The sequence below is a fragment of the Lycium barbarum genome, chromosome 6 (assembly GCF_019175385.1).
Source record: "Lycium barbarum isolate Lr01 chromosome 6, ASM1917538v2, whole genome shotgun sequence".
NCBI classification, from domain to species: Eukaryota; Viridiplantae; Streptophyta; class Magnoliopsida; order Solanales; family Solanaceae; genus Lycium; species Lycium barbarum.
Genome location: NC_083342.1, coordinates 123,582,819 through 123,600,271, shown reverse-complemented (window position 1 = coordinate 123,600,271; position 17,453 = coordinate 123,582,819). Strand labels below are relative to the sequence as shown.

Below are 17,453 nucleotides of genomic sequence, written 5' to 3'. Positions count from 1 at the left end.
TTGCTAAAATGATAGTCGAATTTGAACTAAGAAAGTAAGTTGACATTTGAAAGTAAAAAAGAAAAGAAAAGAAAAGAAAGATATGACATTGATAACTAATTACCGCAAGTTGAATAATCATTCAAGAAATCAACTCTCAAATGTAAATATTCATTCATGGAATTATTTCGTGTTTTAATGAGAAAAATATTATTCAAATATTTCTTTTATTTTTATTTTTTTAAAAAAATATTTCATAATTTTTAAAATAATAATTAATATCTAATTAACGGTTTTAAAAATGGCTACAATTTGCCATCTGTATACCTAGAAAAAAGAAAATAGATACTCGCCAAAAGTTTCCTAAGTTTAGATTGATTAGGAGTGTCATTTTCCGAATCCGAACCCATTAAGGCCCAAATAGAAGTCGGCCCAAATGTTATCTAGGGTTCTTACTGCAAAATTTCATTCCCCTTTCAACATTCTAGTTTTCTCTTCCAGCTCACAGGTTCGATCTCTTCTCCTTAAACATTCTCGTTTGTAAAATGCTAAAATTATTTGATAAGTTTAGATTGTGTAATTTGCAGCTTATTCTATCTCCGTGTCTCTCTAAGAACTTTTGTTGAAGAATATGGCGTCCCGTTTTTGGACTCAGGTAAATTATTTTTTTACCTGAATTTTTTTATATGAGAGTTTCAAGTAATTTAATCGCTTTTCTGAGTGTATTTACTGGATAAAGTTTTTTTTTTTTTTTTTTTTTTGTTTTGGGTGTTTGGACGAGTAACAAAATTTATGGGTGAGATGGAGTTGCTGTGAACGAGTGTTAATTATTTTTCACCTCAATTTCGTATATAAGAGTTTCAAATAATTTAATCTAATTTCTGAGTATATTACTGGATAAAGATCTAGTTTTTATTTTTATTTTTTGGTATTTGGCTGAGTAACAAAATTTATGGGCGAGATGGAGGTGCTGTGAAGGAGTGATTTGCTTTTGTGTATATATGGTAGTCTGTTCTGCATAGTTCTTTTTGCCTAAACTATGGGTTAGGGAAGGTGTTATCTGATTTATCCTACAACACACCCAGTGTAATCCGCAAGGGGGTTTGGGAGTGTAGTTTGTACACAGGCCTTACCCCTATCTTTGTGGGGTCTAGGGAGTGTAGGGTGTACACAGACCTCACCTCTACCTTTGTACCCTTGTGGGGTCTAGGGAGGGTAGGATAGGATGGACGCAGACCTTACCTCTACCTTTGTGGGGTCTGGAGAGGGTAGGATGGGATGTACGCAGACCTTACCTCTACCTTTGTGGGGTTTGGGAGGGTAGGATGTAGATAGACCTTACATCTACCTTTGTACCTTTGTCTGATCTGATTTATTCAAACTGTGATATTTGCAGGGCGATAGTGAGACGGAGGAGGAGGAGGAGAGTGATTACGAGCAGGAGGATGAAGGGCCGGCTGAGACTACCGCTGCCACGGGTGCATCAAGATATCTTGCTGCTGACAGCGACAGTGATGAGTCAGATGGACAGAAGCGAGTCGTCCGGTCAGCCAAAGATAAGCGCTTTGAGGAGTTGTCAGCAACTGTTGATCAGATGAAGAATGCTATGAAGATTAATGACTGGGTTAGCCTGCAGGAGAGCTTTGACAAGATCAATAAGCAGCTGGAGAAGGTCATGCGCATTACAGAATCGATTAAACCACCAAATCTTTATATCAAAGCTTTAGTGATGCTGGAGGATTTCTTGAATCAGGCTTTGTCCAATAAGGAGGCAAGGAAGAAGATGAGTAGTAGTAATGCTAAAGCCTTGAATGCGATGAAACAGAAACTAAAAAAGAATAATAAGCAGTATGAGGAGATGATTAATAAGTATAGGGAAAATCCTCCTGTGAGTGAGGATGAGGGTGGTGATGATGACGAGTCAGAAGAGGAAGAAGAAGATGATGAAGAGGAGTTTGAGGAGGACCCGACAAAGATTGCAGCTGCATCTGATGATGAAGATGAAGATCGGGATGAGACAACTGAGACTGGTACTGGGTGGGAGAAGATGCTGAGCAAGAAAGAGAAACTTCTGGATAAACAGTTCAAAGATCCAAGTCAAATCACGTGGGAGACAGTCAACAAGAAGTTCAAGGAAATTGTTGCTGCTAGAGGTAGAAAGGGGACTGGAAAGATTGAATTGGTTGAACAGCTCACCTTCTTGACCAAGGTGGCCAAGACTCCAGCCCAGAAGCTGGAAATTCTGTTTGGTGTCGTGTCTGCCCAGTTTGATATTAATCCAGGTCTCAGTGGCCACATGCCGATAAATGTGTGGAAAAAGTGCGTGCAGAATATGCTTACCATCCTTGATGTTTTGACCCAATACTCAAACATTGTGGTTGATGACATGGTGGAGCCTGATGAAAATGAGACCCAGAAAGGAGCAGACCACACAGGGACAATAAGGATCTGGGGAAACTTGGTTGCCTTTGTTGAAAGGATAGATTTAGAGTTCTTCAAGAGCTTGCAGGTAATTGATCCACATACCAGCCAGTATGTTGAAAGGCTGAGGGATGAGCCATTGTTTTTGGTTCTTGCTCAAAATGTCCAACGTTATTTAGAACAGGCGGGAGACTACAAGGGTGCTGCGAAAGTGGCTCTTAAACAGGTTGAATTCATCTATTATAAACCACAAGGAGTGTATGATGCTATGAGGAAGTTGGCTGAGCTCACGGAGGGTGGAGAGGCGGAGTCTGCAGAAGAAAACAAAGTGGTTGAGGAGAGTAGAGGTCCAATAGCATTTGTTGCAACTCCTGAGATTGTGCCTAGGAAACCATCTTTTGAAGAGAACAGCAGGACATTGATGGACAGTCTCGTTTCTCTCATATATAAATATGGGGATGAACGAACCAAGGCCCGTGCAATGCTCTGTGATATATACCACCATGCCATCTTGGATGAGTTTTCAACATCCCGTGACTTGTTATTAATGAGTCACTTGCAGGAAAATATCCAGCACATGGACATTTCAACCCAGATACTTTTTAATAGAGCCATGGCTCAGCTTGGTCTCTGTGCGTTCAGGATGGCACTTATTGCAGAAGCACATGGTTGCCTTTCTGAACTCTATTCTGCTGGCAGGGTGAAGGAGTTACTTGCACAGGGTGTCTCCCAAAGCAGATATCATGAGAAGACCCCAGAACAGGTATCTTGCTGAAAATTTTCATTGTTTGGTCTTTCATGCAGGAAATTTTTATTTTTATTACATGCTATTATATGTTGATCCATTTTTATGTTTTGAGATTAGTTGCTTTATGTTCATAATTTGTAGGAGCTAGTATCTATTTCAGAGTGTTATATAATATGGAGGAGGACAGTTAAAGATATTTACAAAAGTTCTCTGGTCATATAGTAGGGGAGAAGGAGAGAAAATGGTATAGAGAGGGATGAAGGGAGCGTGACGAGCGTCAAAAGTTTTTTTTTCACTTGCATTTTGGTGTAATAAAGAGATACTCTTTTTTTCACAGCTAGGCAGATCTGATAGAGGAGAAGTCCACTCCATATGCCACTTTTCTTTGTGCTTTTTGACACAATCTTTAGTGAATTTCTAATGAAATCTTTTAACTTGTCCAGATTTGGCACATGGCCCTCCTTTTCTTCCTTCATCTAGTAATCCTTCTTTTTACTTGAATCATAAGTCCTCATCACTCATGCTTCTAGAGCACTATGATAAGATGGACAGAAGTTGCTACCTCCTTTATTCTGACTATGTTCACTTGCTTTATTGAAACTTTGAGATAGATCCCTTAAAAGGGAAAAAGATTAACACAAACTATAAGGTCTTCCGTGTGTTCAGTGGATCTATCTTGCTGGATCAGTGCGCTCTAACCATAATAGAACAGAGCAGTCTAATATGACACTTATGGAGTTATGCGGTGTTGCTTAGTGTTTTTCTTCAATTGAATGTGTGACTTGAACACCACTGATAAAAATAGGTTATAAAGTGAGAATTATCCAAAAAAAAGGGAATAATTAATTATTTTCTTTTTCCAACGACAGAGCAATAGAATGCTCTACAGTTATGGAGTTATAAACAGATTAGGATGTGCTGTTAATGTTACCATAGGCTTTTTGATTGGATTTCTACTTCTAACAGTGCTCTTAGACTTCTTAGCTGTATGCCTTTAATGAAACTTCTTACTTCACCCAAAAAAAAAAAAAAGATTCGGATGTGAGCGTTAGGAATCAAAATGGGTAACTTATACTTGAATGATTTAGAATTGAATCACGTGTTATTTATTTTGCTCTATCCACGCGTTGGGAATAATTCCCGACATATGTGGGAGTTTAGAGGGTATTTAGTTTTTGTTTTTTTTAAAAGATTGTTGATATTAAATGCTAAAATACTGTGAACTAGCAAAACTTGTTATTTGAAAGGACGATAGGGAGATAATCAGTCACAGTATTATTAAAAGAACGTTGATGCATGGGAGTTCCATCAGTTTTAGCAGTATAAAGTGACTTGCAGAGTAGGTCCAACCACTTGAATGAACATGTGCACGTGGAAAATTAGTGGCCAAATTCACATTAACTCAAATAATCACATATTTTATATCAGATTGCACCTTCAACTGACTCATTTATCACTGTAGGATTTTGGCTGGAATTCTTCATTATGATTCTTACCAAAGATTCTAAACTATACATTTTGAACACTATTAGGAGCGGATGGAGAGGAGGCGTCAGATGCCGTATCATATGCATATAAATCTAGAGCTTCTTGAGGCCGTCCATCTGACATGTGCAATGCTTCTTGAGGTACCAAGCATGGCAGCTAATAGCCATGACATGAAGCGCAGGGTCATAAGCAAGACATTCCGGAGATTGCTTGAAATCAGTGAGAGGCAAACTTTTACCGGTCCACCTGAAAATGTGAGGGACCATGTAATGGCTGCGACAAGGGCCCTCAGGCAAGGAGACTTTCAGAAGGCTTTTGATGTTATCACGTCCCTTGATGTGTGGAGGCTGCTTCGCAACAAGGATAGTGTTCTTGAGATGCTTAGAGGCAAAATAAAGGAAGAGGCACTGAGGACCTACCTTTTCACATATTCGTCTTCTTATAATTCTCTGAGTTTGGATCAACTTGCGGGGATGTTTGACCTTTCAGCTTCACAGATCCATAGCATTGTGAGCAAAATGATGATTTCTGAGGAGCTTCATGCAAGCTGGGATCAACCATCCCGATGCATGGTCTTTCACGATGTTGAACATACAAGATTGCAGTCTTTGGCATTCCAGTTGACAGAAAAGCTGTCAGTTTTAGCAGAAAGTAACGAACGAGCAACAGAATCGAGGATTGGTGGTGGTGCATTGGATGGCCTTCCTCTGAGGCGCAGGGACGGCCAGGATTATGCTGCTGCAGCTCCTGGTGCTGGTAAGTGGCAGGAATTCTCCTTCTCACAAAGCAGGCAAGGTGGTGGTGGTGCGCGAACAGGGTATGTCGGTGGTAGATCTGGGCAAGGATCGAGGGACCGTACTAATCAGGCACGAGGGACTCTCGGTGGTCAAGGCTCAAGATATCAGAGCGGTGCAGGTTCTAGGGGAGGCCAGATGGATGGATCAGGTCGCATGGTTAATCTTAACAGAGGGATCCGTTAGTTAGAGCCGTGCACAAAGTTTTGCCTACAGAGAATCACAGAGCACTTGAGGGGGGTCCCTGATTGTAGTAGAATTTATAGTTTTTTTGCTTGTTTCGTAAACCAACGTTTCATTGTGCTACATTGTTTTCTGTGACTTCCTAGCATCTTTTGGCGATGCTATACTGCTTTTCTCATTTAATGACATTCATTATGGTGGGTACATTCTTTTTTAATTTAATCTGCATAGAATATTAGCTCGTAGTAGATACACACTAGAATTTTGTTACCTTCAAAGTCGTTTATTCTTTGCTAGAGTAGATGCTGCACAAAGTCTGGTAATGTGGCTTACAGACTGCTTCTGTGGATCATGCTTTCCGATAATTCCTTATACATTTCTTGATTTGTATCCTATCCTTAATCCAAATAAATAATTTTCAAGCTCCGCGACATGCTATCTATTTTTTTCTTTAATAAAATATCAGAACCTTCTTTCCACTCAGTAATAGGTACCTGAATGTGGCAGCAGAATTGCTCCTTCCTTCGCAAAGTTTTGTCCAGAGAATTTTTGTGTATTTAGCACTCAAGACGATCATTGCAGCGAGATATACTCCTAGCCTGATAATCATTTTGGAAGTGATGGACATCTTGTACATAAATCCTCTAAATGTATATTCTCTTTGTATAAAGCACTTTTGTTGATTAGAATGGCTAGTTATACACTAACTTGCACTCAGTGTTGACACTAAGTCACAGAATATCGTACATTTCGTAAAATCAGACACAAGCCCAACAAGACTTAAACCTTTTTTTCAATTTTTACTCAACAGTTAATAGAAGTGGACTCGTGGGAGGCCCCGATGACCATGTTGAGCACATGAAATTCTGGGCTCTGGACTCTATGACATGTGTAGATAGGCCCATAAGGCCCGCCATCTTGAATCAGCTTCACTGACGGAAAGAGGAACAATTTTTTGTGCCCAGTGGCCCTCAAATGCACTGGTCTTTAATTTTTATGCCTTTTACCGAATATCATGAGATTCGGGATTCGAACTCCGGCTCAATAAAAAAATAAAAAAAAAGACAATTTCACAAGGCAAAATTTTGTAGTAAAGTTAAGCCTTAAGGCAGAGATTTGTCTTCAGGTATAGAGTTTTGGTATGCGTGAAGGCAAAACAGGCAGGGGCGGATCTAAATATAATTTATTTTACATGTATGTCGAAAGTTAAGCCCTGAAAAAATTATATTTAGCTTTTTCTTTTTTTTTCAGAACAACCTGAATGAAAATTCTGGATCCGCCACTGAAAATAAGCATGCCTGAAGGTAACAAAATTCTACCTGCAGACAAATCTTTGCCTTGCGAATCTAAACTCTACCTTGCAACTTTTTTTTTTATAATTTTTGACTGAGCGGAGATTCAAATCCGAAATTAAGAGATTCTAGCAAGACCAAAAATTAAAGACCACCCCAAAATAAGAGCATTCCTGCCAATTGCCCGTAGAGGAACCCAAATAACATGCATGGACAATAAAACCAAAAAGGTTGAGAAAGAAGATAAGAATACTTATACAAGGACAATAAAAATTTGGCTCCTTGGTTTTGACTGACATCACAAATAGAGTCTGTTAGTCTTCCTTAGCAGTTGCATGGGTAAAAGTTTTTTATAGGATATATTTTATTTGGACATCGTTATTTTAAATGTAGTAATTTTTTTTCTGTCTACCCATTTCGAAATAAGACATGTAGTGTTGGAAGTTTGACTAGATAAAAGATGTTTGAAATTTCACACAGATGAAGTCCATACGAAAATAACAATTTCAGCCATAATTCGGACAAAAAATACTATTTTCAGCCACATCTGATAATATTGACATAAGATAATTTGGGGGTAATCAGAGACAGACGAAAAAAAAAAAAAGAGACAAAAGATGGTAGGGAGTTAATTTGAAGAAAAAAACATGGAGAAGAGACGAATAAATTAAGTTAGATGATGGAGGAGTAATTGACAAAAAAACAAAGAAAAGTCTCTTCTAACTAAAACCATACTCCAGCTCAAGAAAAAAGACATCCCTTGCCGACACTGCACATGATGACTTGTTTATTTTAGGTTTCTCTCACCCTCACCTCTCCTTCACATGCAGACGTCATTATCTTTATTTAGGGAAGAAGCCAGTAATATACTAAGAAATATTTTGTTTATTCTTCTAGAGAAATCATTGAGTACTTGAGTAAGTGAGTTGTCAACATTCGCAAACTAAACATGATATAGTCCTAACAGATATAACGATTAACGTTAAGCAACTTATAGACAGGGATCTTTTCTTTTGGTTTAGTATATATTTGTTTTTTAGGTTAAAAATGACGACGACAACAACAACAACAACCCAGTGAAATCCCACATCGTAGGGTCTGGGGAGGGTAGAGTGTACGCAGACCTGACTCCTACCAAGGTAGGACGGCTGTTTCCGAATGACAATAATACTTATAATAAATCTTGCAACCAAAGCATTAGGTTGTCAAATTAGTTTTAATCATATTGCACTTGTATGTATGGATGGTAGGAATCAGAGTATGGAACCCTTCCGCTACATATGTCTATCTCCTTTGAATCTCAACAGAAAAACATGCCTTTTGCATCTACATACTGCCAATAAAAAAAATTAAATTAAAAGATAAAAATACTAGTATTTCGTGTTTACATCAATACAGTGATTACATGACACATGTAATTACAACACTCTTATCCCTAAATAAGTAGTTAATAATACACATTTTTATTTTTATTTATGATTTAATCATGGCAAATTATTACGTATAATTTAGTATAAACATTGAGCATGATTAACTTTTTTCCAAATAAAAGCATTCGTTAATTTAGTTAAATTCATTATCTTACACAGTGAAAAAACAAAAAACAAAAAAAACTCAACCAATTTGTCTAAAAAATAATTAACAATATAAAAGAAAGTATGGAGAAAGAAGAGTTTTCTTCTTTCCTTTTATTTAAAACAGGAAGTTTTAAATAAAATCATTTGTTAAGTGAACTAAAGATTTGATTTGCCGCAATTAATTGCGTGACAACACAGCAACTTCCACTGTGGAGATTCTATATTTATTGTAGAGACAGAAAAACCAGACTTCCTAAATCATAAGTGGGTAATGAGGATGTACTGTAATACTAGTATATTTGTGTCACTGTCTTTTCCTTGCTGCAAAATTCATTTTTATAAGCACAGACCCATTTATTAAGAGTATCATTTTATCAAAAAATATTCAGACAATTTTATTATCTTTCATATTCTGTCTGTTGAACATGCTGTGGCTAAAACGCTACCCAATATGTCAGCTGGTTCCTCTTCGAAATTACATCCCCTTTCATGTGTACATCCCCTTTCATGTGCCATCTGGTGATTGTTAGGTATGAAAATGATAGCAAAAAGCCTTGTAGTGAAAGTCAACTAAAGCTTCCCACTGAAAAAAGTTTATTAAAATTTAAAAGGAACCACCAGATTTTTAATATATGTTACTGAAGTGTAATTTTCTCTTGCAACATGCATTATTTGCTCTGAAATTTGCATATATTAAAATGTATTCGAGCAGTAATACACAACGAATTCTGTATTTATTCTCAAAGATAGTGGAAATTATCTTTTATATATATAGAAATATCACTCCCCTGGTTAAGAAAAAGTTACCTTATTTTACTCCCCTTGTTATTTTCTTAGCTAGCTATCTATTAAGTTATTTACTTTAATCTCGTTTTCAGCTATTTGAAAAGTGATCTAAATAAAATTTTGTAATAGTATCCATAAATCTTTAACTTTATGGCAAAAAGAAAAAGATCTTCAAAAGCTCATTTCCTTCAACACTAATCAATACTAGTACTACTATTGTCCTAACGGCTAATATACAAGTATAGAGCACGTTTGCTTAGCTTATAAGTTGCTGAAAACAATTATAAGTTTAGCTTACCCAATTAGTTTATAAGTTATTTTATATTTAAAATAAATCTAAAAAAATAAATTGAGTGGCCCAACTTAAATAAATTATAAGTTGTATTTTTAAGCTCAGTCAAACGGGCTCATATACATTTTACGTTGTGTAGAGTAATTGGAAATTAGGAAGTAAATCACCATTTGAAGGGAGGATTGGAATTAGACAGGTTGTCATTGTCCATTAGCTGTGTCGTTAGTGTCATCAACTACAACCTTTTTTCCGTGGGTACACATTTTCTTGTGCATTACTTCACTGCCTTTTTTCATTATTTTAGGTTAGGTAATACCAGTGCATATAAAAATATTGTGTTATAATCAAAAAGCCAAAAAAACAGCACCATCACAGCTTCACATATCCATTATTTCCACTAGATCTTCCAGACTCACTTTCCTCCTCCATAATACCCCCTTTAACCCTCCCTTCTCAGTTCTCATTCCACATTGAAGAACCCACGCACAATTCTTGAAAAAAAAAAAAAACAGTAAATCAAGACTTACCCAGTTCAGCATTTATCAAATCTTGAAAAAAAGATCCAAGCTTTGCATATTTTGAGGTTGTGGGTGTGTGTTTTCAGCTCTATAAAGAGTACCCAATCCAGTATTTTCCTGAATCTTGGAAAAAAGATTCAAGATTTACATGTTTTGAGGTTGTGGGTGTGTGTGTTTTCATCTCAAATTTGAGTAGCCAAAATGAGTATGTACGGTAGGGATCCATGGGGTGGACCATTGGAGATCCATGCTGCAGATTCAGCAACAGATGATGACAGAAGCAGAAACTTACAAGATTTTGATAGGGCAGCTCTGTCTAGAAATCTTGATGAGACACAACAGAGTTGGTTGTTAGGTCCAACAGAACAAAAGAAGAAGAAATATGTTGATCTTGGTTGTATTATTGTGAGTAGGAAGATTTTTAAGTGGACTGTTATCAGTATTCTTGCGGCTGCATTTTTAGCTGGTTTTATTACTATGATTGTTAAGCTTGCACCTAGACACAAAGATCATAAACCTCCACCAGATAATTATACTGTTGCTCTTCGTAAAGCTCTTATGTTCTTCAATGCCCAGAAATGTAAGTCGTCTCTTATTTATTTATTTATTTAATTAGATTATTGCCTGAACTCTTTAGTCTGTGTGCTTAAAAATGTGATTTTTACTTTACCATCTCATGGCAGAGTAGATCTGATTGATAATTGTTTTTGTCTGGAACTTGAATGATCTTAGTGATGCTTGATTCAGTCCTCTGTATTAATCTTCTTGCTTTGATTTGGATATTTATTATTTTTTCCCCCAAATTTTAGATTAATTAAGATGATCAAGGTCATTTTATGAAAAATATGAATTTTTTTTCCATTTATTTTATATGGGATATGGAATGACTCTACGTGCTAATAGACAAAGGGCTTTGACATAAGATTGGAAGATTACTGCATCAGCAGTGGCTTGATTTGAGATGCACTAATTTTGACTTAATTGATGTACATTAGACTCTTATGACTTAATTGATGTACACTAATGTAGTAGTTATTTCCCCCAAATTTTGGTTAACTAGTTGAGCAAGGTCTTTTTGTGAAAAATGAAAAATATGATATTTTTTCCATTTATTTTATATCTGATGTGGAATGGTTCTACATGCTAATTGACAAGCGCTTTTGACTTAAGATTGGAAGATTACTGCATCAGCAACTGCTTAGTTTGAACTGTACAACAACAACATACCCAGTGTAATCCCACAAGTGGGGTCTGGGGCCTGGGGAGGGTAGGATGTACGCAGACCTTGCCTCTACCTTTGTGGGGCAGAGAGGGCTTGGCTTGGTTTGAACTGTAAAAATATAATTTTGCCTTGAATGATGTAACATTAGACTCTTATGGATTCAGTAGTTCTTTTTTTTAATTTAGTGTTTGAATGCACTTAGTCTTTTTGTTGATGGTTATAGCTCAATTGTTTGCTAATCCTCTATTGGTATTTACAGCTGGAAAGTTGCCCAAGCACAACAATGTGTCATGGAGGGGGAATTCATGTTTGCAAGATGGCAAGGCAGATGATTCAACTATGTTCAAAAATTTGGTTGGGGGGTATTATGATGCAGGAGATGCGATTAAGTTTAATTTCCCTCAGTCATTTGCTCTCACCATGTTAAGTTGGAGTGTGATCGAGTATAGTGCAAAATATGAAGCTGCTGGGGAGCTCAATCATGTTAAAGATATTATTAAGTGGGGTACTGATTATCTCCTGAAGACGTTCAATAACTCTGCTGATACCATAGACCGGATTGCTGCACAGGTAACTATCATTTATTTTGCATTATAATAAATGTATGGATTACAATTTTTCTCAACTAGAATGTTATAGTTTGTTCTATAATCAGTAATTAGTATTCAACTCTAACCAGTTATCATCGCCTTGGCCATCCGAGTCCTCTTTGCTTCTTGTAAATCAGATCAGCATCAATGACTGCATGAGATTTTATTTTCACAACGCTTGGATCAAAATTGAATTTATTCGGACTACTTGATCTCATTGGAATTCTGTTACATTTATTTAGGTTGGAAAAGGGGATACTTCCGGAGGGACTGAGCCCAATGATCATTATTGTTGGGTGCGTCCAGAAGACATTGATTATGATCGTCCCGTGACTGAATGTAGCAGCTGCTCGGACCTCGCTGCGGATATGGCTGCTGCGCTGGCTTCTGCCTCCATTGTTTTTAAGGACAACAAGGCTTACTCACAAAAACTTTCACATGGTGCTAGAACTCTCTTCAAATTTTCTAGGGACCAGCGTGGTAGATACAGTGTCGGCAATGACGCTGAAACTTTCTACAACTCTACTGGTTACTGGGATGAGTTTATATGGGGTGCAGCTTGGCTGTATTATGCTACTGGAAATTCTTCATATCTTCAGCTTGCTACAACTCCTGGTATTGCCAGACATGCTGGTGCTTTCTGGGGAGGCCCTGATTATGGTGTGCTCAGCTGGGATAACAAGCTCACTGGAGCTCAAGTAAGTCAATATTGCCTCTTCTAGTATTTCTTTGCAGCTATTGTTCTTGAGACTTGTAAGCTAGGAGGTTTTATTTCTTAGAGGGACCTAATTATTTTGCTATAATGCTGTTTTTCATTTTCTCTTCAGGTACTACTGAGTCGTATGAGGCTGTTTTTGAGCCCTGGATATCCTTATGAAGAAATCTTAATGTCATTTCACAACCAGACTAGCATAATCATGTGCTCCTACTTGCCAATCTTCACTTCTTTTAATCGCACAAAAGGTAACCATTTTTTATCCAGTTTGCGTGTAAAGTTATTTGAAGTTGTTAGTTTGGAATCTAAACCAATTCTTTTGGGCCTTTCCACAGGAGGGCTAATCCAATTAAACCATGGAAGGCCTCAGCCTCTCCAGTACGTAGTCAATGCAGCTTTCCTGGCTACCTTGTTTAGTGACTATCTTGCAGCTGCCGACACTCCTGGATGGTACTGTGGACCCAATTTCTACTCCACTGATGTCCTGCGTAAATTTGCGGAGACCCAGGTAAATGATCTCTCCTATTTTTAAGTTAATAAAATTCTCCTTCCTTATTCTTGGGTTTCTCTTCTCCTCTGTCTTGTCAATGGTTGTGGTATATGCTATTCCTCAACCAACTTCACCTCCCTCTGCATCATGTTCTGTGGATGAGTGGGCTAGATTGGCCTCATATATGGTGTAGAGAGCGCTAATGAATGATAGTTAACTGCTAGAGTGTAGACAGGGCCATCTCAACAAGATTTTGGGGGCCTAAAGCCAAACTTCAGAAAGAGGCCTTATGTTTTTTTTTTTTTAAAGAGAAAGATCGTCATATATAGTTTTATTTGAAGTCTACTTTTTTAGTTTTTTTAGATGCGAAGTCATTAATTACTATTTTATAGTCGTCAAGAACAATGCAAAATTGTTAACAATTTTTTCAAATCAATTTATTTGAAAAAAAATTCAACTGACAATATAGCTAAACAATCACGCGACTAAAAAAAAGATTCTTCTCTTTTTTTCTTTTATAAATATTGTGCACTCCCTCTGTCTCAATTTATGTGACACAATTTGAATTTCAAGAGTCCAACTTTATTTTTATCGTGAATTCAGACATACAATCTTTAAGTTTTTTGAAAAATAATTTACATATTTAGAAACTACATAAAAGTAGCATAAGTGACAATAATTTTTTAAACAAATTAGCATAAACCTTAATAAAAAATGGGGCCCCAAAAATTTGGGGGCCCAAAGCCATTGCCTTAGTGGCTTTGGCCATGGTCCGACCCCGTGTGTAGAATATTAAAGACACGGTATAAGCAAGTTCTCCTTTACTATTTTTGCTGTCAATACTTTTCTTCGCTATTTTCATCATAGCCTTTTTACTATTGTAATTTTCAAACTTGTTTTAAAAAACACGTTTCTTGAGCCGAGGGTCTATCCGAAACAGCCTCTCTACCGCACAAAGGTAGGGGTGGTCTGCGTACACCCCACCCTCCCCAGACCCCACTTATGGGATCGCACTGGGTATGTTGTTGTAGTAGTTGGTATAAGCAAGTTTTCCTTTGCCTATTCTGTTGTAAGGTGAAAATCATTGCTGGGTTTAACTTGGTCATTTCTCTAACTTTGTAGATTGACTACATCCTTGGCAAGAACCCCAGGAAAATGAGTTATGTTGTTGGCTATGGCAATCACTACCCTAAGCGTGTCCACCACAGAGGTGCATCAATTCCTAAAAACAAGGTCAAGTATAACTGCAAAGGAGGATGGAAATGGAGGGATTCATCTAAGGCTAATCCGAATACTATTGTTGGTGCCATGGTTGCTGGACCGGACAAGCATGACGGATTCCATGATGTCCGTTCTAATTACAATTATACGGAGCCTACTCTTGCTGGAAATGCTGGTTTGGTTGCAGCTCTCGTAGCTCTATCTGGAGATAGAGACGTCGGAATTGATAAGAACACGTTATTCTCTGCAGTACCACCGATGTTCCCCACTCCACCACCTCCTCCAGCACCCTGGAAACCATGATCTTTTCATCTTTAAAACATCGTGCGTGCCTCTCTCTTGTCTGAGTGTAGGTTCCTTATTTTTGATACTGTTGATTTGGATATTAGATTCTGAGACCATGAAGTAAGATGAAGGACAAAAAAACTTGGATGTGCAACTTGAACATAGTAGTTTGGGCATTACTAGGACTAGCAAGTGGAACTCTTGAAGAAATGCCCAAATGGCATGTCTGTTTTACTTTGAACGTATTGGTTACACACAATATGTATGTAGTATGTATGTAACGTAACCAATCATGTATTCTTTGAACACTGTAACTGAACGTGAACCTAAATTTCCTCGACAACTTTTCATGTAATGTTCATCATCTATTTCGGTTTTGCATTGTGAAAATTATAAAGGGCAATTAACTTGCCAAACAGCAATCTAACATATTGGATATTGATGGGTGTCCTTTCAATGCTGCAGCTGGTTCAAAGTAACCCTCATTGATAAATTTCCATGCCGATAAACCCCTCCTCTGTATCAGCAAGGAGCATATGACTATATTTGTCATCAAAGTCGAGCATAGACTTGTCCCAACTGAACCATTAAAGCTGAGGACAGTCTTTATTTGAGTGTTTTTTTTGCTTTGATAAGATTAGTTAGACCCACAAAAATCCAATGGCCCTTTAGTAAGCATACAACCAACTTCACCATCTATATTAGAGACCTTACTTTAAAAAACAGTAAGGTATACTTGTATGGAATTGTTTTTGGGTGTGTGACCAAATTTCCACATGGAAAGTAAAAAAGAATAAAAAAAAACTACTCTTAAAGGTGTGAGTCAACCGTATGAATTTGACCCGAAATGAAAAATGTCATGCAATATTAAGAATATCTTTAATTTATTTAACCGTAGAACATATGTTTCTGTAATTGTGGATTTGTATAGTCAGTTTGGTTCGTTTTTTCAATTGTTTTTGCATAAAACTATAACTGAATCAATTTTGTCGAATTTTATAAGTAAAAATCAAAATAAAACAATAAAAATGTTAGCTGTTTTTTTCCCGATGTGATTCAAGTTTTAATTTGTTACTTGTGAACACCTCTAGTCACAATTTCAAAAGTCTTATAGCCAAAAAATATTAAGCATGTTTGAGATACAAAAGTCTTATAGCAAGAGATATCATTTTTTTGCGCGGATTGCCCTTCTTTTGGGGTGGTCTTTAAATTTTGCCCTTCAAATTTGTGGTCTTTAAATTTTGCCCCTCATATTTGTGGTCTTTAAGTTTTGTCCTTTGCTTGGAAAGGTGGCGAATACATGAAGTTCTGGGTTCGAACCCCCGCTCAGGCATAAAATAAAAAAATAATTTCGCAAGGCAGGACTGGGGGAGTGTATGCCGGATCCACCATACAATCTTTAAGGAAAAGCTAAAGTTATGCCGGATCCGGCATAACTAAAAGTCTGCCCCATAAGGCAGAATTTTTCCTAAGACATAGTTTAGTTATGCTTTATGGGGCCGAATTTTAGTTAAGGCATAACAAAATTATGCCCCATAAGGCAAGAATTTTTCTTAAGGCATAGACTTTGCCTTATAAGGCAAAGTTTAAGTTATGCCTTAAGGAAAAGTTCCGACTTATGGGCATACTTTTAGTTATGTCTTTGGGGCACACTTTTTAGTTAAGACATAACTAAAAGTTTACCTTACAACAACAACAACAACATACCCAGTTGGATCCCATAACGTGAGGTCTGGGGAGGGTAAAGTGTACGCAGACCTTACCCCCACCTTGGAAGGTAAAAACAATAAAATAATTACAAAATTTAAACTTTGCCCCCACTAAAAGTCTGCCGGAGAGGGCATAGCAAAATTTAAACTTTGCCTTATAAGGCAAACTTTTAGTTATGCCTTAAGGAAAACTTACGCCTTATGGGACATACTTTTAGTTATGTTTTATGGGGCACACTTTTAGTTAAGACATTACTAAAACTTTACCTTGAAAAGTTAAAAAAAAAATACGTATATATGCTTCAAGGCAAAGTCTGCCCCCTCCGGCAGACTTTTAGTTAAACATGACTAAAAGTCTGCCGGAGGGGGCATAGCGAAAATTTAAACTCTGCTTTGCAAAATTTTTTAAAATTTTTGACTGAGCGGGGGTTCGAACCCGGAACCTATGGGTTTTAGCCGAAGGGCAAAATTTAAAGACCACAAATATGAGGGGCAAAATTTAAATACCACCCCAAAAAAAGGGCAATTGCCCAAGAGATATTAAGCATGTTTAAGATCCAAAAGTCTTATATATCCGATATACATTAAGCAAGTTCTAAAAAAAAAATTTTGGGAAGTCCCATGGAATAAACCGCTTACTAACAAAAATGACCCGTGTCCAGTAAGGCTCAAATTCAAAAACTCTAATTAAGAATGGAGAACTACTATCACTCCATCACAGGCGTTGTTTGTATTTATTCTTTTCTATATCCCAATAATTTGAAATTTGTGACTAGACCTGAATTGTAAATAATGGCTAGCATGAAGAAAGTTGAAGGAAGTCCCTTTAATAGTTAATATTTAAATGATTAAAATTCAAACCTAAAAGAATAAACGGATTTAGTGACTGAAATCTGATTAATTAAAATTAAAATCTTAATTAATTACAAACAAATTAAGCCTAAGCTCATGAAAACAAGAGAAAACATCCATAAAAATAAACTAATCAATCTACCAGAAGGTGTTAAAATTAAGCTAAGTTTTTTCACCGGTTTATTTTACCTTTATTACTCTAAATAAATAATACTACTAGTAAGAATTTATTCATAGAAAAAAAAAAAAATGGTCCAAACGACAGCTAACGCTTTCCTATTAAAGAATTTA

General features: G+C 36.8%; 2 protein-coding genes across 2 annotated transcripts; both read left to right on the top strand.

Moving 5' to 3' along the window:
- Positions 1-395: 395 nt before the first annotated feature.
- On the top strand, positions 396-5,817 carry LOC132598549 (eukaryotic translation initiation factor 3 subunit C-like). The gene is made up of 4 exons (XM_060311488.1): positions 396-487; positions 567-634; positions 1,376-3,163; positions 4,681-5,817. Exons 2-4 carry the CDS (start codon positions 611-613, stop codon positions 5,614-5,616), a joined length of 2,748 nt encoding a protein of 915 aa, XP_060167471.1. The 5' UTR covers positions 396-487; positions 567-610; the 3' UTR covers positions 5,617-5,817.
- Positions 5,818-9,888: 4,071 nt separating this feature from the next.
- On the top strand, positions 9,889-14,978 carry LOC132598548 (endoglucanase 25-like). Its single transcript, XM_060311487.1, has 6 exons — positions 9,889-10,658; positions 11,560-11,870; positions 12,133-12,588; positions 12,718-12,853; positions 12,941-13,113; positions 14,218-14,978. The coding sequence occupies exons 1-6, from the start codon at positions 10,280-10,282 to the stop codon at positions 14,617-14,619; spliced, it is 1,857 nt and encodes a 618-aa protein (XP_060167470.1). The 5' UTR covers positions 9,889-10,279; the 3' UTR covers positions 14,620-14,978.
- Positions 14,979-17,453: the final 2,475 nt, after the last annotated feature.

Bases quoted from the DNA above. Each gene is read 5' to 3' on its own strand.
- LOC132598549 (XM_060311488.1), top strand. From the start codon at position 611: ATGGCGTCCCGTTTTTGGACTCAG. The intron at 635-1,375 runs GTAAATTATTTT...TGATATTTGCAG, and splicing joins CGTCCCGTTTTTGGACTCAG to GGCGATAGTGAGACGGAGGA. The intron at 3,164-4,680 runs GTATCTTGCTGA...GAACACTATTAG, and splicing joins ATGAGAAGACCCCAGAACAG to GAGCGGATGGAGAGGAGGCG.
- LOC132598548 (XM_060311487.1), top strand. From the start codon at position 10,280: ATGAGTATGTACGGTAGGGATCCATGGGGTGGACCATTGGAGATCCAT. The intron at 10,659-11,559 runs GTAAGTCGTCTC...TGGTATTTACAG, and splicing joins GTTCTTCAATGCCCAGAAAT to CTGGAAAGTTGCCCAAGCAC. The intron at 12,854-12,940 runs GTAACCATTTTT...GCCTTTCCACAG, and splicing joins TTCTTTTAATCGCACAAAAG to GAGGGCTAATCCAATTAAAC.